The sequence below is a fragment of the Protobothrops mucrosquamatus genome, unplaced genomic scaffold (genome assembly GCF_001527695.2).
Source record: "Protobothrops mucrosquamatus isolate PMUCROS unplaced genomic scaffold, P.Mucros_1.0 scaffold323, whole genome shotgun sequence".
Classification (NCBI taxonomy): Eukaryota; Metazoa; Chordata; class Lepidosauria; order Squamata; family Viperidae; genus Protobothrops; species Protobothrops mucrosquamatus.
Genome location: NW_015386662.1, coordinates 300377 through 326541, shown reverse-complemented (window position 1 = coordinate 326541; position 26165 = coordinate 300377). Strand labels below are relative to the sequence as shown.

The 26165-nt window shown below is 39.9% G+C and overlaps 1 protein-coding gene across 3 annotated transcripts; it reads right to left on the bottom strand.

Moving 5' to 3' along the window:
• Nucleotides 1–294: 294 nt before the first annotated feature.
• FST (follistatin) lies at nt 295–20925 on the bottom strand. Of its 3 annotated transcripts, none has more exons than XM_015815175.1 (6): nt 20644–20925; nt 18415–18606; nt 15886–16104; nt 13679–13903; nt 4985–5215; nt 295–584 (listed from the first exon to the last, which is right to left on the bottom strand). In XM_015815175.1, exons 1-6 carry the CDS (start codon nt 20723–20725, stop codon nt 472–474), a joined length of 1062 nt encoding a protein of 353 aa, XP_015670661.1. In that variant the 5' UTR covers nt 20726–20925; the 3' UTR covers nt 295–471. The 3 variants fall into 3 exon arrangements, with proteins under 3 accessions (XP_015670661.1, XP_015670663.1, XP_015670664.1); XM_015815177.1 differs by lacking the exon at nt 295–584 and adding an exon at nt 3078–4199 and having other exon boundaries at nt 20644–20924; XM_015815178.1 differs by lacking the exon at nt 295–584 and adding an exon at nt 4492–4504 and having other exon boundaries at nt 20644–20924.
• Nucleotides 20926–26165: the final 5240 nt, after the last annotated feature.

The window sequence follows — 26165 nt, the reverse complement described above, 5'->3', positions numbered from 1 at the left end:
GCCACATATATGCTTGTTGTCCAAAGGACCCAAATGGGGCATGAGTGGCTGAGCTCATACCCTAAAGAGAACCCGGTTTACTTATTCACTTTCCTAAGGTTAAATGAAATCCAATTAACATTATAAGATAGTGCCCTGGTTGGAGTTAGACTTGGTCCCAGTGGCATCTAAACAGAGCAAATGCAAATTATTTTGTCTGCAAAGAATCTTACAAATGTTGCAGCTTCATCTTTTCCTCACATCCTTTCTGGGAAAAGAATCAGTTTTCCCTACTTGATACTCTCCAGATGTGTTGGATTACAACTCCCCAAATGGCTACTCAACATGGTCATATGTAGTCAAATACATTTGGGAGTCGGGGAATTGTAATTCATCACATTACTGGGCATAAGCTTGGAGAAGCCTGCAACAGAGCATCTCTTGGTAAACGAAAAGACCCTTGGAGCCAAGGGCTTAATTCTCTTAATAGTTTTAATCCTTGTTCTTGTTTTTATTTTTTCTTCTTTTGTTGAAGGAAGTCAGAGCAGCATGCAGAATGGATTTTTTCCTTTTAACCACACCAGAATCCAGCGATCTAGGCAAGGCTGAGAGAAAGAGGAAGAGAGAATGACTGAGTGAGTAAGGGGGAAGAGAACATTCAATGAGGGGAGACTTTAGTTGTCTATAGCTTATAGAATCCAAACTAGCATTCGTTCAACTTAGATCATTGTTTTTCATTTTTTCTACCCATCCTCATGTAATTTGAAAGTGTTTCATAGAGTGTGACAGCCTTGCATTGTTTTTAGTTATCAGGTGACTAAGAGGTACATGTGTATGTCTTGACTTTCTTTGGATCCACCCTGTCTTCAGCTAAATACCAAAGGAATAACAGAATAACAGAGTTGGGAGGGACCTTGAAGGTCTTCTAGTCCAACCCCCAGCTCAAGCAGGAAACCCTATACTTTTTCAGACAAATGGTTGTCCAATCTCTTCTTAAAAACCTCCAGTTTTAAAAACCTCCCAGGAGGATATTGTAAGGAAGTTCTTCCCATGAGGCTACTTTCAGATGTGTGAATAGCCAGTGATAGGTGCAATCTTATCTGCAAAGCAATACCACCAATAGCATCCTTCACTAGTTCTAAAAAAGAAAATGTGCTCAAAAATATAATCTGCTTTCAAACTCTCTGATAGGAAAGAAGAAGTGGCAGGATGGCTAATAAAGAAGTGGCCAATAAAAATGGTGTCAGAAAATTCTTGAGGAATTGCAAAAGGATGGGCAAACCATAAGTAACCCATCTCTGAATTAATCTGCTAGAATTTGTATCATATCACACACGAGGAATTCTGTAATGGATATAATGATTATCATAAGCTTAGTTGCTTTGAAAAAGCCAAATGGAACTGACAACAGTATATGTAGTCTTCAGATTTCAGAGACTGCTTGCCTATGAATATCACTTCCTGGAGATCAGTAGTGGAAAAAATTAATAACTTTTATTTTTCTTTATGGGTTTCCTAGAGATATTTAGTTGGTTGTAGCTGGGATTACAGGGACTGTTACTATGATTCAACAGGATCTTTTCTGTTTCTTATCCACGACCACAGTATGTTTTTTATAGAAATCTATTTACAATTATTTGTAAAATAATTAGTTCACACTAGAAAAAGAAAGTGCAAATTGAATGGACTAATTTATATAGTTAGATGTATTTAATTATTGTAAGATGTACTGACATCAGCAATTATTGCCATCCCAATTGGCAAAAAAAAAAAAAAAGCTCAGGACCAAATTGGTTAGAAACAAGCGGAAGAGGCCTTCATCCTGCAGTGGATAGACAATGGCTAAAATGATGATGATGAAGATGTACTGATGGCTTGTGCATTTGAATGAGATATAGATTAAATATAAGATATAAAAATTAACACCATCTCAAGCATATGCTTTTCAGTAATATTAGCTAATACTTTCATCTGTAGGCCATCAATACCAATGAAATTAAGTTATTATTTTAGATTTTCATAGAATTGCTATGTGTAAGGAATATACAAGAGCAATTCCTCAATAAAAAGGCTTAAATGTATGATTACAATGTCAAGATTCCAGTGTCCGTCAGAGAGAAACTTTATTATCTTGGCAAAATACCCCACTATAGAATCTCATGATTTTATGAAACAGAGATAAGTTCTATGACTTTGAAGGAAGTTTAAAATTGCAGTGAAATTTTGAAGGTATAATGAAACACAAATAATGCTAATATTATAATGTTGTTTTATTAGCTTTATATACAGTATTTTCCTTCCTCTAAGAAACAGGGAAATATATATAATTCTGTCCTCTTTGATTGTATCCTCACAACATTCCTCTGTGGTTTGGATTTTGAACCTTGATTTTTCTAGTCCTAAATGAACATCCAACTTGAGTATAGTATATTCATTAGTTTCAGTATGAGATAGTGAAAACATAATAAACTGGGCTAGAGTCCTCTAGATTGTAAAAATACCTTTACATTAGAATGAAATATTTACAATGCCATAGGGTAGAATTTTCCTCTCATCAAGATTGAGTAATGAATATAGATTAAAAATTATTGAACCTACATTTTTTTACCTCATTCCCAGACAACTACTAACTACAAATTCAGTTTTTTGGCATATAAAATCTTTGTTTCCTTCTTTGTTCTACATAATTCCCATTTAGTCAGCTAGAATGGGAATATTTTCCAATGGAGTCCAAACTAATGCTGAAGGAACCTATCTAGCATTCACTTTGCATGTTTTACACCCAAGCAAAAGTTATGTTCAACTTGTTAATTTAACTATTACATTTATATTACCCTTTTTCCATAATAGAAGCACTCCGAAAGATTTTATTTGGTGGTTTCCTATTTAGATATTAACTATTTGGCAAAGACACATTGCATTATGGATCTTCAGAACAAAACCTAGAATAACTTTTTACAAATACTAAAAACCCTCTTCACTAATCACCCTCCCCACATTTAAAAACCCATTCTTGGCAACCTTCTTAACCCAACCAATAATTGAAGTCAATATATACAGGTTTGGGGGAAAGGATATCCATTTTTTTATTTTTTTTCACTCATAATTATTTACAAATACACATTATAACTTTTATATACATTGCACATTTACATGGTAGAAAAGTACAAAACTATATATTTAAATGAATTTATATTTAACTTGTCATGTTTGAAAATATAAAATTGCCTCAGAAAAAGAAAGTATTATGAAAAGCAAGAAACTTGAACTGATAAAGTTTTGATATAATATTCTGTTAACATTTGAATGTGAAACAAAAAGAATGTTTAAAAAAATGGAACGCAGGACTATCTGCGAGGACAGACCTAATAAAACATTGATGCTCATGACAATGTATTTTCATTTTTCTTCTTTTTCTTAAAAAAAGAAAATAATGCTTTCTTTACATTTAGCCACATAGCAACTAAAAAACCCTTCATAATCCGATCTTTGGGTTTGAATTCTCATAGTACAATATAAACGTTCAGGATTTTGAGATCCTATTACTACATGATACAATCAGAGAACATAGGCAGGGAAAGAGGTTCTGTTAAAGCTTTCCCTCTTTCCATCTCAAATATATACTTAATTCAGTTTACAGCGCCTTTTGGTCAGTCAAGATTCCTTGTAAACAAATATCCGAGGGATCATGTATTTATATACAGAATTGGCAAGAAGGAAACACAATAAATAGAAAATGTAACTGAAACTGTCATGCAAAGTTTTGTTAAAATGGAAAAGAGTTAACATTGGCAGAAATAAGGAGCTGAAAATTGTAATTGGGGAGGAGGGTTAGGCTCTAAGGAATGGATTTATAGTTTACAAGAAAAAAAGCTTTACTTTACAAGCAAGAGACCTCACAATAAATAACACAGCTCATCCCATAACGATTACATTTCTTCTTCTTCAAAAAAAGGTGTACAGTCAATCAGACTTCTTTAATGTATAAATTATAAAACATGACACAGTATAAATAAATGTCTACAAGATTCAACTATATGTATACTTCTTTCTTCCCCAAATAAATAAGCATACACTTATGTACAGTATGGACATTGTAATTCTTGCCCAATGGCTGTTTCAAAAGGGATGGAAATTTTACCACTCTAGAATGGAAGATATAGGAAAGCTGTAGTCCTGGTCATCATCTTCCTCCTCTTCCTCAGGATCTTCATTGATGGCTAGATAGGAGAATACAGGGGAGCTCTTGTTTAAATACGGATGACAAAGCGCAGAAGCTGTCTGTGCATGTTTTCAAAGCCCCCTGCATAGCCAAAATAGGATGTGGCATGTTTTTTAAAGCGTAGATTGCAGTGAGATGCACTTTGGCACCTGTGGTTATACAATAAAGTTGATTGTGGGTTTTGGTTTTTTTTTTTTTTGTTTTTTTTTGGATGTATGTGTAAAGTGTGTGTTACATAATCTATGAAGTCATAACTGCAGCAAGTTCTGGAGACTCAATGGCTCAGGTTTATTTGGCAGATTCCTGAAATTAGATAAAAAGTGCTCTTGTGTTCTAGGTTTTTAAACTGCTGTTGAGTCCTTCATTCAGAGGCCATTGTGAGCAGATAGCAGCCCACATGGTTAGGGGTTAAGCTAGTTTGGGAAGGGTTGAGGTGAGGGAACAAATATGTTATAGCCATGTGTTAATAAAGCAGGCAGCAAAGCACACTCAAGCAAACAATATTAACGGAAGGCAAGAAACAGCTAGGAAGATGCATTTAAGGCAACTTTCTGATGTTAGACACTTCCCTAAAAAGAGAAAGGACCTCCAAACATCTGGTTTTTTCTTCTCATCAAGCGCAAGATTTCTGCATAATACATAAATCTTTCTACATAAGATCTCACTAATGCATAGTTTTCTTTCCTGTTTAATAAAGGTTTCCATCCTCACCTATTTCTAAGGATTTTTGTTTGTTTGCCTTCAGAAGATTAAAGTTCCTGCAAGGGTAAAAATCTCACTTACAGTTGCAAGATCCTGGGTGTTTTACTTCCAATAGCACACCCAGGGAACAGGCTGCTTCCTTCATGGCACACTCACTTGGATAAGTGGTGTTATCACTGGCACAGACAGCTTCGTCTGATTTGCTTTCTGGACATAGCTCATCACAGAGGGCACACCGTCCTCTGCCCACTTTGGAATCCCACAAGCATTTCTTCCCAGTGCTGCACTGGATATCTTCACAAGATTTGGCTTCTATAAAGAGTTTTCATTAAAAGAAAAATGGGAAGAGTTAAGGGTTAAAAGAGCAAAAGGAAAACAATGCTCTCAAAAATGTTGGGGGGTAGTGAATCCCACCCCCTCCAAAAAAAAATAGAGGAAAGGCAAAGGTGGAGAATTTGAATTATTACCAAGTGTTGGGGTAGAGGATAGGGTCAAGGGTGCTACTAGGAAAGGCAGTTTATGAAGGAGGTTGAATTCTTCAGCTGAAAAGCAAAGTCACTGTGACTGCATGCTCTATGGACAACACCTGTAGTGTTGCAGAAATGATGCCCAACCTTCAAGACAAGACGCATAGTATCCAAGACCAGTTCTGAACTCAGTTTAGCAGAAAATATTATACCTCTTCCTATTCCCTGCTGGTATAAGTAGTATTATCTGAATTCCAGCCATGCTTGATGTAGAATCAGCAGAATTAATGGGACTTAAGTGAGTATGACTAAAACTACTATCCAACAACAGTTGGGAGGGTTACCCAAGAACCATGCAAATCAACATATTTCCCAGCCTTAAGTTGGGGAGAGACCTCTGATGGGAAATAAAATGTTGACAATTATCTTGTACTGACCAGTAGCCTCAAAGGCTGATTCTTTTCAACACTAAAAAAGTTAAACCTTGGAAAAATCCAGCTTTAACAAAAGGAACAAAAGAAATGTTGATTGGGTTTCTTTGCCTTATAGGATTGTACTGTATATTCATTACAGCAAAGTCCTTTTAACTGAAAACATTTGCCCAAGTAGACATGTAATCTACATTGGCTTGAAATTAATTTATTCCTTTCTTTTAATTTCAGTTGGAGGGAATTCTTTTTAAAACTGGTTGGAAAGGACAGGAGAGAACTTTAAAAATCTGTTTCTTAATTTCTGCCCTTGTGACAGTAATAATGCAATATATACTCTCAGAGTCGTTGACATCAGAATTCTTAGGGTGGATCGATGGAGGGGTGCACTTTATTATCAATAGTGATAAACTGGTAGAAAACTATCAATTTTATTTGATGCCCATCTTGAGGTTCAAGGTAACTGAGAGTACTGTGTATTGTGTTTTCCTGACATGCATACAAAAAGCATGCTGCTCACAGAAACCAGATTTAATAAATCTGATGGGAGGAATGTTCCTAAAAGTTGAAATAGCTTGTCTACTCTCTGCTGATGCTTTCTTTGCTTTTGTTGGCGTATCCATGTTTGTGTGTGTGTTTGTCTGTGTGTGTGTGTGTGTGTGTGTGTGTGTGTGTGTGAGAGAGAGAGAGAGAGAGAGAGAGAGAGAGAGAGAGAGAGAGAGAGAGAGAGAGAGATGGAGCTTGATCATTCAAAACTACTTTAGTCTGAAGAACTGATATTTATCTGTAATAGGATAGTTCTCATACATGGTTATACTTTTAAAAATGGCATATACATGGCATGACTTCAGTGTTAACTCTTTGACCTAAGAAAGGACTTAGGATGTCAGAAGCCAATCTATTTATTTTCCCAGTCTTCAGCATTTGTCACCTAAGCCAGTGCCACTAAATACAATAAGAGTTAAATTTGAATAAACATTTAGAATTTAATCTACATGATTCCTTATTTAATATTGGTCTCCCAAGTTCCTAGTCAAAGATCTCCCTACACTGCATAGTGCTCAGGAATTGCTGAAGCTCACTTGATCTGGGATGTCAGTGCTCACAGTTTTAAAAAAAACACAACAGATTTTAAAAGTGAAAGGCATGTAGTATGGCAAACGGGGAAGAAATGCTTTGTTTCTTGGAAAAATGGATGGCTAAATGACCTTTTTTAAAAATCATGATCAGATGTCCTAGTGTACTGGCTACAGTCTAGATCTGACTTCTGAAACTGGTGCCTTCCTATTGTGTCTAGGCAACAACTCTCCAAAATCTTGGAGGTCATTGAGATTGGGACTTCTGGAAATAGCCTTTCCAAGGCCTTCAAGGGTTGGATCCAAAGAAAGGACTATAACATGATGTTATAGAAAAAGCCATTTATAATATCTTCTCTATCTGTCATGTAATGAGGGTCAGATAACAAAGATCAGCGTTAAATTAAGAAAGATTGTGTTATGAATAATCTGGTGAATGGCTATGGAGTTTATCTCACTACACTGAAAGCTGTACCTCACATATCAAGGCTTTGGGGCCTCTCCACTTATTTTCTTTCTCTTTCTGATAATACCATTTGATGCAACAAACACAAACATTAATGCAAGAATACTACAAATGTTACACTTTGTTTGATTTTGAATTCAAAAGAAGATTGAAAAATTGCAATAAATGGACAGATTAGCCTTTTGAAAAATCAGTCTATAAAATCATTCTATTAGGTTTAGCAGTACTAACCTAGAACCTATGATTTAAGAGTAGTAGTTGTAAAAGCACAACTATTTTGGAAAACTGGATATGATTCATCAATGTTCAGCATTTTAAAAAGTAGGTTATTTAAATGGGGAAGTTAGGCATATATTTAAATCTGTTCCTTTAAAACTAAAGGAACATAGAAGCATGTTAGAACATAGATAGCAACTGTGCCTGTGCCTATGTTGCAGACTACAGAACCCTAGGACTCTTGTTTGCTATATTTGCTTCCTTCCTTCCCAAATTATCAATCATCAGTTAGGGTTTACTGCTTCTTTGTCATAGTGAGGAGAACAATAATCTTCTTTGTGACACAAAGAAATAGATTGCGTGTGTATTTTTGTGTAATTGTGTGCATGTGCAAATGCTTGCTTACATTACAATTAGATGTGGACTCAGAAATATTCAGTTTGAATCCTCAGGGTTTCACATGATCCCTAAAAACTTTGAGTATAGCCTTCAGAATCCATGCAATAGTTGCACCTGAACTTTAATATTTAATGTGACAGGAGATCACCTGGGGAATAGTTATATTAGTGTTATGATATTAAATTATGTAGCATTTGCTTTTCTGATGATACTGCTTACATTATGGAATGTCTTTCCTGGCTTGGCAGATCATTCAAAGGACAAGTAAATTATTCTACAGACCTGTTTTAGAGGAATCAAGTCTTAATCCAAATGTAATTTGATGTTTCTGATCTTTTAGTGGAAAATGATTGTATTTATTGTTTCTATTTTATCAATGTATAAGCCACTTCAAGATGCTGATACAGTTTTGAGGATTAAGTTTGGTCATGATTTTAGTACTTGCAGATGTCCATTATATGCATGACCTATTATTTATTATTTGTAAGGGAGAAAAGCGGTTTTGGATCAATCCAATGTGTGTTTCCTAAGCTTCCTTGCCTAGCAAAATGTTTCCATTGGAATCCAATTGAACTGAATCCTAAGCCATGTGGTCAAAAAATGTCTTCAAAGACTTGGTATTCACAAGTATCACAGATTCCAGTGGAATCAAGGCCAAAGACTAGTCTTCAATAATTGTCAACTAGATTTGGTGGAAAGTTTTTTGACCAAATTCTATCCTTCTGAATCCAAGGAGTGCATTCCTATGAGTTTTTAAAATATAATTTTGTATATAATAGCATTTTTCCATAGCAAGGAAATAGCTGTGATGTGGCAGATGTAGAGTGGATTGTTTTATGCAAGAGCTGTGCCAGGGTTCCCCCCCCCCCATTTTAATAATTTGAAGTCAGAACTAGCAATTTTTGAAAATATCTACTTTTTCTTATCATGTTTGCCTCCTACTATTTATTAGGAATGATTTTAACTCATCTACTTTTTTCCTTATTCCTAAATAAGTCAGCCAGTCAGAGATTGTGTAATAGTTCTATCTGGCCTGTAGGCTTTGACTGTATAATGCCATCACTGAAGACAAGTTAGATCAATTCAGCATAAATGACAGCAATAAAATCAATCTCTTTACAAAGACCCAGAACTTTAGACATTTTAGGTGTTGGCAAATATATTATAATAAATTAAAAATGGCTATTATTATTATATGGAAGAACATGCAGATTTATAAATATGAAATAATCTGATTTGAGTATAGCTGGTTAAAATGGAATATATCTATCAACCAGTGTCAATATAAATTATGCAAAAAATCCCTCATCTCAGTTAGTTAACACTGAACTAGGATTATTAAAAAAATCATGATACTTCATTCATTTCTGGAAAATAGCTGACATATTTGCAAACCCAATCCTGATACATTATTGAGATCAAGACAGGGAGTGATTCATATTTAATCTTTTGGGTAAACATCCAGAACCAATTTATTCACCTAATCAACTTCTTCTGACCTATTTGGGTTTATTGCTGCCCCATCAACAGCCATAAGAGAACAAAAGAAGGGAAAGAGTGTTTGTCATTTCTGACATATTGCTCTGGCTGCATTTCAGTGGATTGGAAGTTATATTGCTCAGTCAAACAATTTCTGTTCAGGAGAACAGAAATGGAAGAGGTAACGGAAATCAGTGAAGGTGACTGATCAGAGTTAAAGAGTGGCCAAAAATATGTGGATCAGGAGCTATTAAAATATATAGAGAATAAGGAAGGGGAAATAAAACAGACTTGCAAGATTCTGTTATTATAGCCTATCTCAATCAAATATAGTTCTAGTCTTCCTTTGGAGTCAGTTTCCTGGTCTGGGTTATCTAGTAGGGTTGACATCAATCTTGCAAGCCTTATTGTACTTTATCTCTTCTCCTTCTTACACTCCATTGAATTTGAGAGGCATTTCCTTGAGTAGCTTCAGAATATTATCTCAGTTTCTAGGACAGGGGTGTCAAAACTGCCAGCTCGTGGGCCGGATGCGTCATGCCGAAACTGCGCCCACCCCATTGCCGGAAATGGGAAAAAAGTCACGATACGTCGCAATACATCACGTGACGTTGCGAGTTTGACACCCCTGCTCTACGATTTAAAGAAGAGTTCAGCTCTCTTTGCCTAGGTAACAGTTTTTGCATATTTCTGTCAAAGTCATCCCCTTTGCTTTCTATAGGGCCTTAATATTAGCTTAATACTATTATTATTATTATTTATTTATTTATTTATTTATTTATTTATTTATTTATTTATTTATTTATTTATTTATTTATATTGGCTGTCCAGCTCCAGTGGTTTCTGAGAGATGTACAAAACTAAGGAAAACACATTAAAGAGAAACATTATGAATTTTCAAATTTCATATTGCTAAAGTTGAATGTATGGATTTTGCTATCAGTTCAGGACTAAGGATCTTGTGGCTTTCCAAAAGTTACTAAACAATGTTTCCCAGCAATTAACACTAAAGTATTCTGAGAATTGTAGTTTAGCTACATTGTCCTAAATATTGCTTTAAGCAGCACCTACCATCTTCTCTTTTGGTTTTGAGAAGCCTGGATTCTACTTGAGACTGTTAATTAAAGAGACATGCTACTGGATCAATCTATGTTTGATAAATAAACATAATGATATATTTGTAATTTACTGTCTATAATCTGAGATAGGCACATAAAGAGATTACAACTTTTGGTAATTTACACATCAGGGGAGTTCTCTTGGCAACAATATGCAAGTGGTTTTCCACACATAAAATGGGTTGAAATCAGATCTGTTAACTTACTCACCAAACTATCCTTCTCTGTTTTAATTTGTCACTTTAAAACCGGAAGTAATATTTCATAGCAGAAGATGTGGGCCAAACAAAAGAACCCCTATATAAGCAGTATGATTTTTTCCTATTCCCTGAGCTGGTGCAAATAAGAGATTGAGCTATAATCAGAAAGCTTCTAATTTCAAACTTGCTTCTGACTTTCACTCATTTTAAGGGGCTTTTAGTAAATTACTCTCTTCAATTTGCTAAGATAATAACACCAATGGAATTTATGGCAGAGGATAGACCTTCAGATGTGGCTGAATCATCGCTTTCAGCAGCCCAAACCAGCAGGAAATTGAGCTCATCAACATCTGGAGTATCCGAATCCTCATGCATAATTCTTGGATGAACAACCCCTATTACCACTGCCACATTTTCAACACCAGGAAGTGATATATAAATATTTCATCTTTATCATTTCTTTTATTTTTTAACAGCATTAATTAATAAGATTACTTTGGAAGAAAGAAATTTCTATTTCAGTTTATTCTTCATTCTTCTGGTCACTGACACATAGTATAACTAAAACTGTCACTATCTGGTAACATGGCTTCTTCCAGCTTTGCTTTCCATTGAGATCTTTACGTAAATTGCCTTGATTTCATTCTTGCACAATATTATTTGGCAGTGCTTCTTTCCTCCACCTGTCTATCAGATCAAATCACTTGCTCTGATTTGACTCCTCCCTACTCTGCCCATTTCTGCTGAGGTTAGAAAGTGAAAACAATTGTGGGAAACAATTAACATTTTTTGATTCTTAGAAGACTACCTTTATCATTAAGCAAAATGAATTAGTTATCCTGTTTTTTAATTGGGAACAATGAAAAAAATTGTATAATGTGATCTACTTTCCCCATTATTTTTAACTTTTGGAGGCTGGCCCTATCCTTAAGTAGGTGCGAGTTAATCAGCTCTAGCAGTTGCAAAAGGACAAAATTGTACTCATGGATACCTATATAGGTAGCACAGAGAACAAACAAGCATTGTAGTGCCACAATACAAGCTCTGCCTGTTTCGTAAATATATTGTGACATCTCATGGATGTTTGTAAAAGGTGGATCTTGTGTCATAATATTGCAGCTTCACTATTCTGATTAAATTGTCAGATAATGTAGATCCTTTGGCTATACTATGGAGCCTCCTCTATAACCTTAAGTAACCTGCTGGTGCAATGGGAAGCTATCCCATTGCCAGTACTGAGATGCAATTCTAATCCCTGGTTGCTCAGGTTCTGTATAGGCAGTCCTCCCTTAACAGGCATTTGTTCAGCAACCGTTCAAAATAATGAAAGTGATGAAAAAGGTAGTTACAGCTGGTGCTCCATGTTTTGGCTGTTGCAATGACCCTGCATTCAGATGATCAAAATTTGGGCAGTTGACAGCCCATCCTTATTAACAACTGCAGCTCCCCCCACTGACTTATCATCTCCCCATCTCTGCCATTTGGCCACCCAAGACATTGCAAGGCCTACTTGATGCTGTACAAAGTCTCCGCAAAGCCTGGAGAAATCTTTGATGCATTACAGAGGTCTTCAAAGGTCCAGCAGCTGCCTTGGCTGGGCATTTTCATCAGAAGATGGTGATGCTGGGACTGCTGGGAGAAAGCAAGGGTAGATGGTGGTTGCAGAGTGCAGAGTGGCCAAAAGAGTAGCGATAGGGAGGAAGATAGGCAGGCAGGGAGAGTTGAAGTGGAATCCAGCATGTCAGAACATGGGGAATGTTTGGTTGTTGGCTAACAACTGCAATTGGAACTATTGGAACTATTGTCAGTAAGTGGTACAGTTACATGATGCTTTGCCTAAAGACTGATTTATTTAGCGATGGAAATTCTAGTCCTAGTTAGGGTCATTAAGCAAGGACTACCTATATCAGTGATGGCGAACCTTTTAGAGACTGAGTGCCCAAACTGCAACCCAAAACCCATTTATGCATTGTCGAGTGCCGGGTGGGTGTGGCCCATTGGCTGGGTATGGCCCATTGGGTGGGCGTGGCCCATGGGGTGGCCGTGGCTGCGATGGTAACGGTAGACTGGATGGGACTAAAAAGTTCAATCAATCAATTCCAACTTTGCGAGATCTTTTTTTTCCCGTGAGAAGTTGAAATTGACTGATTGAACCTTTTTTTTTTTTGCACACGGCGGCGGAGGCCTAAAGCGAAAAAGTTTTATAAAACCCAGCTGGAGGCCTAGAACTAGGGCGACAGCGCGTGTGCCCACAGAGAGGCTCTGAGTGCCACCTCTGGCACCCGTGCCATAGGTTCGCCACCACAGACCTATATGTATAGTGAAAAGAAGACCACTTGCCCTTTGGGCCCCCCTATCTTCAATGCCCCGGTGTGACATGTAAGATCCGGAACCTACATTTCTCTCATAACATTCCATCTTCCCTTTTGTGAGACCCTCCAGATGTGGTGCAATCCAAGCAAGAATTCCAAGAATCAAGGTAAGAGCCAGTGGTTTCTGGCGCAAATAAGTCAGTTATATAAATAACTGATAACAATTCAGCTTCAAGGCAATGGATTTGAACTGCTAAAGTAGGATTTAAAAAGTAATTTTCCCCTTAATTCTGACAGAAGACAATCAACTGCTTTATATGGCTTTATTCTGGTAAGGCAAGAAAGATTTGTATCTAGCCATGCCACATCATGTGTCTGAGATTTTCCAGTGGCTGAGCTAAGTCAAGGATCCTAGAATTTCTGCTGAGGTTTGCTGGGGAATCTGAAAACAATAACTAAAATGGTCCTTGAGGACAATAACCAGGAAAAAAAAACCTGAACTAAGTTTGTGCTATGAAATAAGGTTTCCTGATCAAATGGAAAAACTTCCCCCTTTGTGTATCTCCTCTCATTTTTAAAAATAGAGCTGTAATCTCTTGTTCCATGGTACTTACTGATACATTTTCCTTCATAGGCTAGGCCAATGGATCTTCCAAGCAGGCAAGTAGCTTTTCTTAGATGACAGGCACTTGCATATGTTATTCCATCATTCCCGCAGAGATACTGTTCAGGTAGAGTTGGCTCGGGACAAATCCGATTGCATGTCACACAGTTGGCATTATTATTCTGATCAACCACGCATGTGGAACTGCCTGGGCATAAAACATCCCTACATGTCTCTGAAATAAATAGTAGGGAAAACATTATGTAAACAATAGGGGCACCTGGGCCATCAGAATAGACACAAATAGCAAAAACTATTGGATTACCTTGGATTAAACTAAGGTAGCTGGACCAGCAATCTTTGAATTTCCAATTAGTTTATACTCTAGCTGCTGCATGGATGACCTAGTAATTATAGGGTCCTGGACTTGGGATCAGTGATCTACAACATAGTAACTCTTGTGATCATCCTAGAAAAAGCATTAGGACAGTGGTTCTCAACCTTTTTAATGCCGTGACCCCAACCGGTCGTAAGTCGAGGACTAAACCGGTCATAAGTCAAGGACTAAACTGGTCATAAGTCGAGGACTACCCAACCGGTCGTAAGTCGAGGACTTTCCCTGCCCGGGAGTGCCGCGCATGCGTGGTTCCGCCCCCTGCGCCGGCCGAGGCATAGCTGGCAAGCGGCAGAGACGGAGCAGGCCGACCACCAGCTGGCCCAGCCCAAGGGAGGTAAGGCACCCGCCGGAAAAGGGGGAAAACATGTTGGACAAAAAAAATGGCAGACAGCCTTGCTTGGCGACCCCCATGAAATGGTCGATCGACCCCAAATGGGGTCCCGACCCACAGGTTGAGAACCACTGCATTAGGACTTGGCATCTGTCGAAGTGCATACCCTTGAAGAAGCCCACTGTCAACGTCACAATGGCTCTGTCATTGTCCAGTTTACTGTTTCCGCTTCCTTGTCACCTAACTCCCTAGCCAACAAGAATGAGAAGCTGTAGTTTCAGCTGCTCCGAACTGTTTCACAGCATCTGGAGGTAATCAGGAAGACCTCCAAGGAAGGGGTTCTCATGCTAATAAGTGGCTAGTTATGCCTCCTCCAAATCTAAAACTGGCATGTGAAAAAAACTTTCAAGGCTGCAAGTTAATGGGAAGGACTCGTAGCTCATTGGCAGGACCACAGTGTCTCACTAAATCCACAGATTCCTTTCCAACTTTAATAGGAAGGAAAATAGGGTGTGTATTTTCTGAGAATTGGTATAAGACTGCAGATTTGTATTCTTGGCATGTGGTTTTTCTTTGCCTTTGTAGTTAAATGATGGAATCCACTGCCAGAAGATGCAGTGCAACCATCAACTTGGATGACTTCAAAGAGGTATTAGACATAGGACAACTAAGATGATCAGAAAGTACCACCTTGGTGGCTATGAATTATATCCAATATTGTAGGCAGTTACTTGGAAATGTGGTCAAGATGCTATTATTGCTTTCATGTGTTTGCTACTGTGCCTCCATGAGATATTTGTGGAAACTGAATGGTGGCTTAGACAGCCCGTTGGTCTGACACAATTTACTTGCAAGTGAAAAGGCAGCTAATTCATCAAGGAGCAACTATCTAACATTTTTCCTCATTTTTTAAAAAAAATTGCAGAAAGTGTATGATACAATTTAGTCACCTCAGGATTTTCTACTTTGTTCTGCTGGAGAAATATAAATAGGTTCTATAGCAGGCATGTCAAACTGCCGGCCTCCAGGCCGGATGCATCATACTGAAACCGCGTCCACCCCATTGCCGGCAATGGGGAAAATGTCACGATACATCGTGTGATGTCACATGATGTCACGAGTTTGACATGCTTGTTCTATAGAAATGGCTTTTATTTACTTAGTAAAGCCTTTTCCAATCTGGGCATTCTCTAGATATGCAGACTTCAACTCCCAGAATACCTCAGTCAGTGTGGAATTACTGAGGATTCTGGGAATTGAAAAGCATACACCTGGGGGCACCAAGTTTGACACGCCTATGATAAACTTGCCCATCCCATGATCTATGTTTAGGACACCCTTTTGTGTTATTATTTTTTGAATGTGAACACAATTCACAACCTATTTTCTCACTTGGTCCTATAATCTTTCTGCAAAATAAATGGTTTACATGGTTTTTTATACATGCTTTCTATCCCTGATTCTAGGATTGAGAAAGCTGTAAACATACTTTTGCATTTGCCCTGATACTGGATTTCAAGGTCTGGCTGTTCTTTACATTTGGCTTTCAGAAGAGCACACTCATTCTTGTAGGTTTTCCCATCCAAGCCACACACTGGTCCCTTCCATGTGATATTTGAGCAATCTGGAGCACAGACACACCGAGGTTTGTTTTTCTTGTTCATTTTACATTTCTTCCCAGGTCCACAGTCCACATTCTCACAGGTTTCTAAAGAGGAAATGGAAGGGGAACGGAGAGAAAAGAGTTGGGCAAGTAAAATACAATCCATAAACATTGTCTAATAACATCTAAAACTCCCATCACAATTTCATAGGCGACACATGAGAATATTGTTGACTCACAAAATACTACTTTTCCAGCAAAAATATAAAATGAAATCAAAGACAGAAGCCTTCTATTTTCTGAGCAGGAAGCTTGCAAGAGGCTGTGAAAATTGCACAAATGATCCCTACAGTGATGCTGGAGTCACAAAATAACGACAGTGACTCGCTAGAAAATTAGTCTGTTAACTTGCAATGAAGTGCTGTGCAATTTTATACACAAAAAGAGTAGTAGCAGCTAAACTTTAGAATCTCCCTAAATGTACTTTGGCTCAGGTCATACTTTGCATTAGCATAATGTGGTTTGTTGGACTTTGATTCAGGATGTTGTACAAATCAAATTTTATGAAGTGCAAGCTACATATGTTTTAGAGCAGAGTTTCTTACTCTTGATAACTTTGAGGCAGCATGGGGAAATGGGGGAGTTAAAGTCCACAGATCTTAATGTCAGGGCTGAGAAACCAGTTTAGAGGTTATCATGTTGTGGGAACTCAACTCTGGTGTGTTCAATAAACTATGGCTTAGTAAAATGTGTGAGTTCGTACTTTGAAAAGATAGAATAGATTAATCTCTCACTGCACTGATAAGTACTGTATATGTCAAGGTGACTAATTTCCATTAAAAAAACACATGCTGTATGCCAGTTGTGAGACAGGATACCAAAGCTGCCTTATTTTTGTTTCAGCCACCTCCCCTATCTACCCCATCATTCAGTGCAATAACATCTCTGCTCATATGGTGCCCTTGACATGAGTTGAGTTTGTTCTCTAACATCCTTCATGCTGAAGGTTACTGGAGCAGAGATTTCTCAAGGTTGCAGGGTGAAAAGCTTTGGCTGCAATTCATAGTTTTTACTTTTAGTAAAGTATCCTGTTCAAGATGCGTTCGCCAGACCAAGTTAAGTGAATTGGGAACTGCATTTCCATTGTATCATCTCTTAGCTTTCTTCAGTACTACCCTGCTGGCACCAAGGACACACAAATCATAACATTCTCATATACACACCATTCTGTATTTCAGCTAGGTCTGAAATCTGTTTTAAATGCTAGTGCATTTAGATGCAGGTAAAGGGTTCTTCTGTACGTCATCCTCTGGAGGGCAGGGCCCTCTCCTTACAACAATCTATCTGATGCAGCTAGAAGCCAATCCTGTTAAAAAGCTTGCTTTACAAAACTTAAAAAGCACAGAGACTTTAGTGATTAAGAAAATCACAAATAAACCTGCCTGAGAAATAGGATACCTGGAGAATAACTTGAGTGAGGACAAAATACCTTTCTGTGTGAGCATACCAAGGACTAGAATGAGGGAGCAGGTCAAGTCATGCGACTTTCAATAAATTGAGCCATGGAGGGAAATATGTACTTTGAAATAGCCTTAGTTATGATGAGGAGAAAACATTCCACTCAAATTACCTTCTTATTTGGGCTAAGTAGTTGCACACATTCTTTCCATGCAGAATTGTGAGCTTAGGTGAGAGGAAGGTCTCCTTCCAGTTGGGCAGGTAGAACACAATTCAAACATTTTGGATAGGTTTCTTGACAACAATACATTGTCTCCTTGGATAGGCTCTGTTCTGTTTTGCTTCCCAGTCTAGTCTACAGCTCTGGCATTCTCTGGTAGCCCCTCATCCAAATAGTAATCCCTTCTCATCCTGTTTCTGATTAGCCCGGGTGTTGTTGTTTTTTTTAGATCAACTAGTCAACTAGTGTTACTAGATAGAGTCTTGAAAATTATAAAAGCCAGTACCATTCATTGTAGAGAGATAGCTAATTCAGAAGCCTAATAATTACATTTGACTGAGTCCTACATTCTAATAAATGCTTTTATCTGACTACACTTTGGGGTTTCCCAATGAAGAGGAGAAATGCTCAAGCACAATTTCCCTCTGTTCCAGTTGATTTTGTATGCTTTATGTACAATCCTTGGCACTGAAAATAATCTTGCTTATCCTTTTCTTATGGGAGGAGACAACAATTCAGCAATGTAATTTCACAGCTTCAGGGAATGAGACTACGTTCCTAATTGGAGAGCTAGGGAACCTCTGTATCTAATGTTGCCTACGTAAAGGCATTACTAGATTTAATGAACCAAGATACTTAAGTCAGCCTGAAGCAGCTGTCTATCTTCACCTATTCACTTACAAGCCCTTCTAAGAACCCAACTTTTTTTTTTTTTTTTTTTTTTTAGCAGCGCCCACCTTTGCAGGGGATGCAGTTGGGGGCCCCTCCGCTAAAAATCATCCATTTGAAAAGCACGTGGTCGTTGACATCCTCCTCCGTCCACGCAGTGGTGAGCCTCCCTGTTTTGCAGCACTCTTCCTTGCTGAGACCGTTTTTGTAGAGGACCTGGCAGCGACCGTTCCTGGCTTGCCGGAGCCAGCAATTCCCAGCTAGTGCAGGAAGAGAAAGAGGGAAGAGGGAGACGCAGCCAGCTCAGTGTCAGTTACCAGCGACCCAGACATAACACGTGCGGGTTTAATTGACTTTTACTAGACTGTTTACTTTATTTTTGTCCCGTTTCATAACCTGAAGCTACTCCTCTGAATCAAACGGAAGCCCTGTTTCAACAACTTGATCAAACCCGTTCGACGCCTTGCTATTCCACCCGGGGAAGGGAGACAACTGCCAGCAATTTCAGAGAGGGGAGGGGTTAATTGCGCACGGCAGGGTCTTGAAATAGACCTGGAGCATCAAAAGTGCGTGTATCTTGTGTGCGTGTGCGAGAAAGAGAGTTATTGTGATTGACGAACCTGTCTTCCCACCCCATTAAGCTGATCTCATCAACCCAACTCCTCTGTTTATAAACAACCGACAAACAACTTTTAACACTAAACAGAAGTGTGCACAATAAACTTATGGGGACATTTCACTATAACGGCTCCCACCCCCCCATCAATCCCGAGATGTAGGATTTGATAATGAGCGCCTGGTCCTAGCAAGTATAAGAGGCGGCTCTTTCGAAATCTTTGAATTTCGCCTACTTCAGAAGCAAAGCAAAGCAAAGAGAAAAAGCAGTTGGGGAATGAGCGTTCAAACTCCGCACACGCAGCCCAGCAGCGATTTGCAGCCCCACCAATGGGATAACATAGAAGGACGTGGAATAGACAAGTTGGCATGGACTTTATGGAGAAAAGCAACACAAGCGCACTTACACGCAACACTGACACCAACAACCTTGAGTCTGTCTGTTACTGTGGGAACCGAGCCAAAAACACTGATCTGACCTATCCTCCTATTCCTTGAGATAATCTAGAGAATTTTTGTTGGAGCCAGTTCTTCGTGAATCATCAGTCTGACCTCCAACCAATGCAGATCAAATCGAATTTGTTTCTTTACACCACAGGATGCCAGGCAGAACCGACCTTGCTCTCACGCCCCAAATCCACCCATTTTAAGGTGGCGGCGGCGGCGGCAGTAATATCAGCAGTACCAAGGGACCTATCAGCTAGGAAGTTCTTCTCATTACTACTTGCTTAAAGTTACAATAATGTAACCCGAAAGGTAAATTTATGGATGGGATACCAGAATAAATTGTGGGCGTAATGTCATTAACCTCCCTCACAGACAACGCAAACCAATCGGGGCGGAGGAGACTATTTTCAGTTTCCAAAGTGTGGGTTTCGTTTACTGTGTTTTAAGACGAAGCCCAAGGTTGCAAGCCTTCACTCGCTTACCTGGAAGCAAGTTCCACCGAACCGAAGGAGGAACTTATCCCAGAAAGGCTCGTCTAGATTGCCACTGCAAGCCGCGCTTGCCATTGTGAAACGCAGCCCTCCGAAGTTCATTCCCCGAGCGGCGTGAAACGAGGAAGGCCATAAAGAAAACCCTCCAAACTGAACATCTCTCTTTTCTGCTCTCTTTCTATCCCCCTGAACCCGCGGCCGGATTTGTGAGGCACCGTGCGAAGATTATTTCGCACCCGTAGAAGGAAGCAGCCTCGGCGATTTTTAGAAATGTAAATATGGGGATAAATCACAGGCAGGGTGCAACCTCCGCGGTGGCCAAACTCGGAAAAGTTCTGAGCTGATGCTGGAAGTTTAAGCCAGGCAACAGCGACGCCAGCTTTTTAGAAAATCCCTTTAGAGAGCTAATGATGGAGAAGGCGATTAAGATGATAAAGCTGACGGGAAGAGGGACATTCTCTGTCCAGCGAATCGTGGGGTTTTCCTCCTCTCCAGTCTCCGCATTCCCAGAAAGCCCCCAGTGCAAAGCGATCCTAAAGCGCTTTTCTTTCAAGTTGGAAACACCCCACCCCCCCGAGAGTTCAGCGGGAAGCTCGTGTTTGAGTTTCGGACTGGAGCTGTAAACGCGTCGGGCGGATTGAAGAAGGTGAAGGCGTCGGGTGAGCTAGAAAAGGGAGGGCTAAGCAGGGCGTGCAGAGCTAGACCGAGGCACATCAGCCGGGAAATGTGTGAATTGTCTCTTACCTTGCGCTGTCTGATCTTCTATGAAGTGGCAGAAAAACATCAGGAACAAAACCATGCCCGGAAACATTCTCTGGTTTAACATCCTTAAATGACTTCCCCTCCAGTGAAAGAGGCGAACGCAACCTCGAGTGGCAAGAGTCAGGCGAGGGAAAGAAAGAGCACGCCCGTCACACACACCGCTGCCGATGATCGCTCTATCTATTGAATGAATGTCAGCCTCCGAGCGCCGTCTCGCTTTAAATCGAACGGGGTCTTAGTTCTGCGGTGGGCGGTCTCCTAACGTGTGTGTATGTGTGTGTGTGTGTGTGTTGGGGGGGGGAGTACGGGAGAAAGAGGGAGGGAGAGAGGGAGGAGGGTGTGTATATGCGCGCGCGCGCGTGTTCGGGTGGTGGGGGGAGATTTAAAAAACTTCGGCGTGAATCCCTTGCCGATTGTTTTGTCTCCAAAGGTGTGCGCGCACGCGCGTGGGTCCATCCAGTGGCTTCCACTCACCTCCCCCCCCCTCCCGCCGCTGCTTTGATCAAATCGACAGGAGGATCGCTGGGGCTTTGGCACCCAGCGGCTCGGGAAGGAAGGAAGGAAGGAAGAAGTGGGTTTGCGGCCGCTGCCAAGCGGCGGCTTTAGGGGAACTGAGTGTGGGAACCCCAAACCCAGGGCTCCCTCGCTTAAAGAGGAAGGAGGGAGAGAAACGCTTCCTCCGCTGCAAGCGAGGCGGCTGGGCGCGCGGAGACGCAGGCGAGAGACTCTTCCCTGCAAGGGTTTCCCGGGGCTGTTCTTCGAGTAGCAACCGCCAGCCTCGCTTCTCTCCCGGAGGAGGGCAGAGGCGCGACCCAGAATATCCCACCTCGTTTCTCCCTCGCGCTCTCCCAAATCCCGTTGTCGAGGTCGAAGCTGCCGCGTGGTGCCATTGCGGAGAAGGTTCCGCGACGGCATCTACGGTGCCGTGGGGACTGGGACCGTCCAGCGAGCCACGCTTCTAACCCGGCACGGAGCCGTCCCCTGTGCCGCCTTTGCCCCTGGGCGCCCTGCGAACGGGCTCCCTCCCCTTCGCGCCCCCGCTCCCCGCCCAAATGTTGTGGCTACTCCTCATAAATCTCCAACCCTCACACCTCCAAAACAGTAGTTAAGTGTCTGGCGCGCCCGCATCTCCCTCTCTGGGACTCGTCAAAAACAAATCAGAGTTTAATGCCCGGTTTAATGTCCCGCGTGTTAGTCTCTTGACTCGAGGGCGTCTGGAGCTGGAGCGGGGAGGCGACGTAGGCGGTCCTTTTCGGGCCGAGAATGAAATAATAAGGATTCTCGGCCATTAGGAAGGACGCGCCTGGAGCGGGCCTAATGAACTTTTGCGGCGTTACTCTATTAAGCGCCGTCTGGCAACTCTTCCCTTCTTTCAGGAGAGTTGGCGGGCCCGTTTCTCATAACAATTTTTGGCACTGCTGAATGAAACTGAATAGGCGATACTTCCTTTTATACCAAATGATTACTTAACGGGGAAAAAAATAATATGGGGTGTGTGGATTCAAAAAGCCGCCTCTTTAAATAAAACAATAAAATGGGGGGAGGGAGAGAAGAGGAAGAAGACGACGAGGAAGAAGGAGACTATTGCGTGGCCGCCTGCTTCAGAGCCCCTATGGTCCCAGCCGTTACCAACAGGCAACAGACTGCAAATTATGCAGACTGAAATTCTTGCCTATTGCGCCAGGTCACGGTGCTTTCTTTCTCCTGAAGTCCGGGTGACCCCCCCCCCTTCCCCTTTCCATTCAACCCGGTCTGCCCCCGCCTTCCTTACTCCAGTCTCCCCAGTGTCTCTCTCCTGCCCCCCCCCCCAAACGCCCCGCCTTGCAACTGCAAATAACTCAGTGATAACAGATTTTTTTCCACCAACTGCAGGAGATAGTGCTAATCTTTTAATAAAAGATCCCATTACAATAGGATCTGTCTGGACAGACTATAATAGATCTAGAAATACAGCCGTGCTAATATTAGAAGACAGTTGTTTGGGTGCCTCAGACTGCGCCGTAGTCCTAGCTTTGAAAATGGGCAAGAATCACAATGCAACTCCCAGCACCCACAGCCAAAACCATTCACCACCAGACTGGTAAATGACTGATCTGTTCTTGCATTTTTTGGGGGGTGGGGTGGGGGTATATTTTGTGTTTGGAGGAGACAGACATTGTGACCTTTCCTATCAAGCATTTTGATTACTTCAGAAGCTTCTTAACAGTTTACACCCTTTTTTCATCGGATCCACCCCTCCGTTCCCCCCCCTCCCCAATTTAGTACCACTACTCTCATCTTCTCTTCTCTTCCATGGAATAGCCTTAATGTGGGGTTCTTGAGCGCCCTCTTATGGTAGATGGCATTATCAATTTATAAGGAGAAAATAAAACCCACCATCCTTGTGCAGAAGTTGTCACATTCCTGCCCAAAAAAGAATTACCGTAATAAGCAGTGCTGGGGTTTGAAATTTTGATATCCCAACATGGTTTGAATAAAGCAATTTCCACCTCTTGACTTTCCTTAAGAGGATGTCAAAAAGAAAAATTTACTCCGCAAGCTTTGGCTGATGACTTGTAAAATGTATTTCACTCTGCACCAAAAATGTCTAATTTTCTGATTTGGCTTTATGAACTTCATTCCTAAATCATTAAGGCACAATGATGAATGTTATGTATGGACTTTTTGTTCTCTGTCTCCAGGTACTCTTGATAAAGGTACAGGAAGCATTTTCTGTACCTCCCTAGACGTTTGCTGTCAGGGGAGCAGCATGAGATGGAAAGTCTGCAGGTTATTCCAGCTCTCCATCCCAGACAATAATCTGACAGAGACATGGCTTTCCTGTTCCATTATCACCTCCAAATTTTCAATGATCTTGCCTAATGAAAGATTGCATGCAAGTAAAAATACTGTTTTATAATGTGTATTATCTTCAATATGGTTGTTTTTGCTTTACAGACATCTTCATCCTTTACCTACTTATTTGGAAGGAATCCTCTTGAATTCGGTAAGGTTGATCCTCAATGAAGCATGCAGAAGAGATGTGAGACAGACAGATAGACAGACATTCAGACAGATAGGTAGATAGATAAAATGATCTAAGACATTTTATTCCTTTCAAGTATAGTATAGGTGGATGCATCTGAGAGTGATAAACTAATTTAGGAGGGCTGTGTGAATATTTGATATGGAAATCCAGTTTGAAGGCAATTAAATTGAACTCTTCAAATTTCTGAATGAAGCAGGAAATTGATTCCAATTATTGTATCAAACAGGATGGCTCTGGGTTGATAAAGACAATTTTAGAAGCTTTTGGGCATTTGCAGAAACATTTTTTATGAGTTAATTGGGAAATCAGATTGATCCAATTAGGCAACTTGATTCAAATGTCCAATTTCAATTGATTTATTGAATCAAGAATGCAAATCACATTTTGCATGCTTTACACAGGTGTTTAGTAGATGAAGAAACAGCTTTATGTTTTCCAAAATCCAAGAAGAGAAATAATTTAACAGACTCAGAAGGAATGCTTCCTAAGACAGTTGCTTTACTCCTTCAGAAGATAAATACAAGTATATCTGAAGCTATGAAAATTGCTTCTAGATGATGGAATAATGACCACCAATGGACAGGCTTAAAATGATCCATGAGAAGATACTTAGCACAAGATAATTTATATTTCTGATCAGGAGTTGTGGCTCCCAAAAACAGGACAATTATCCTCATTATGCTTTTCTTGTAAGACTTGTATTGGTAAATAGAAAACACAGGAGCTCACTTTGAGAAGTGCCTACTTCTGATTGCACAAGTTCTACTTCCAAGCAGGGGTGGGGAGCATGAAGTTCTCCAGATGTTCCTCAACAACTAGAATTCTTCAGTGTGATCATGCTGAATGGAGCTGTTAGGAATTGTTCAGCATTTCTGGGGAGGGCATTGTTTCTCATCCCTGATTCACAATTTTAACAAATGAACTTCTGTCTGCTGGAATGCAACTTTTAAAATAGTAATGTCAATCTTGCAAAGTAGGGTTAACATTTAGGAATAGAATAGGAATTGGAATAATAACAAGGAGCTTATTCATGGCTTTACTTGATTCTTTTATTCATTTTTTAATTTTGCTACGCCAATCGGTCACAAACAATAATAAAACTTGAAAGTCTGATTAACATTTCATTCATAAACTGGGCAAGGCAAATTTGTAAATTCCACCAAGTGAAATCAAGAGTTTGTACTCTGAAAATGGTCCTATATCTGCCCTTTCCCACATTCCTTATCCATTATACCACTGTTGGTCAGCTGTTGATCTTTGGCCACTTCTACAAGCACTCTTTACCTTCTTATGTTCATTTTGTTCATATGGACAAAAGGAAAAACAATAAAGAGCCATCATGGTCCACAGAAAGTAAGGCCTCTTTGCACATTCCAGTTTCTAGCCTGGTGTTTTAACCTCTACACCAAACTGATTTTATTGTTAACATACTAATATCCACCTTAAATCCAACCACCATAGAATGAAAACCATTGCCTTGTCTTTGTTTTGGCTTCTGGAATAATTTTCCACAGCCTGAAAGCCACCTGATGTGATGCATATGGACCTTTCTGCCTCCATCTGGTGGGCTTTCTGGGAGCTATAATTCCAATACATCACCAGGTTGAGGAAAATTAAGTTAAATGTTCGAGTTTGCCTGTACCTCAGTGTTAGAGAGGCATTGTATTTTGCATTTTTCTGGTATTTTATTTATATAGTTTTATCTTTTCAATATTGTAAGCCGCCCAGAGTTACCCGTGGTAAGATGGTCAATCAATCAATAATTAATCAGATCAACCAATAAATACATTTTCATCCTTGAATATGTATTTCATATATTAGTAGACTTGCTTTTTTTGTTCCCTACCTCTGCTTTTCTTTTGTTTGTCAACCACAAAATGCAAATTACAGTAAAGGCAACAATAAAACCCACTCTACATGGAATTGTCCAATAGGATACAAGAATGTCACTATTCTCAGACTGCGCATTTTCTCCCTAAAAAGCAAGCTTGTTTGGGAAATTTATACATTTTAATATGTCTGGCTGGATTGTGAGAAAAATACAAGAAAGACGGTATTTTGTGGGAAAAAATAAGTGGAATCATAGCCAATATTTCTTTATGAGGAATCTTATTGTTGAAGTTAATTAGCATTGGCTTTAAGAAACAATAAGGATTTTCTGCCCAGCTGTATCATGACTTACAGCAGTGTAACTATTGTTTTTGGAAAATTCTGTTTCCTTGGCACATTGCATAAGATTGGTTGTACCTTGTTTCACTAAGAAGAGTTTGTGACCATGAGGTATTCTTTTCTGAGAGCAGAAGTTTGGCAAATATTCCTGCACACTTGTAGAAATTCCAGAGGCAGCTAGGAAGATACTTTCTTCTTAGGAGAATTTATATGAATTTACTTAGTAATATTTGCCACAAATGTTATTTCTCTCCTTTTTTATCCATAAGCAGTAGTTAAATCCAAAACCAAGGTGGGTAATCTTTGG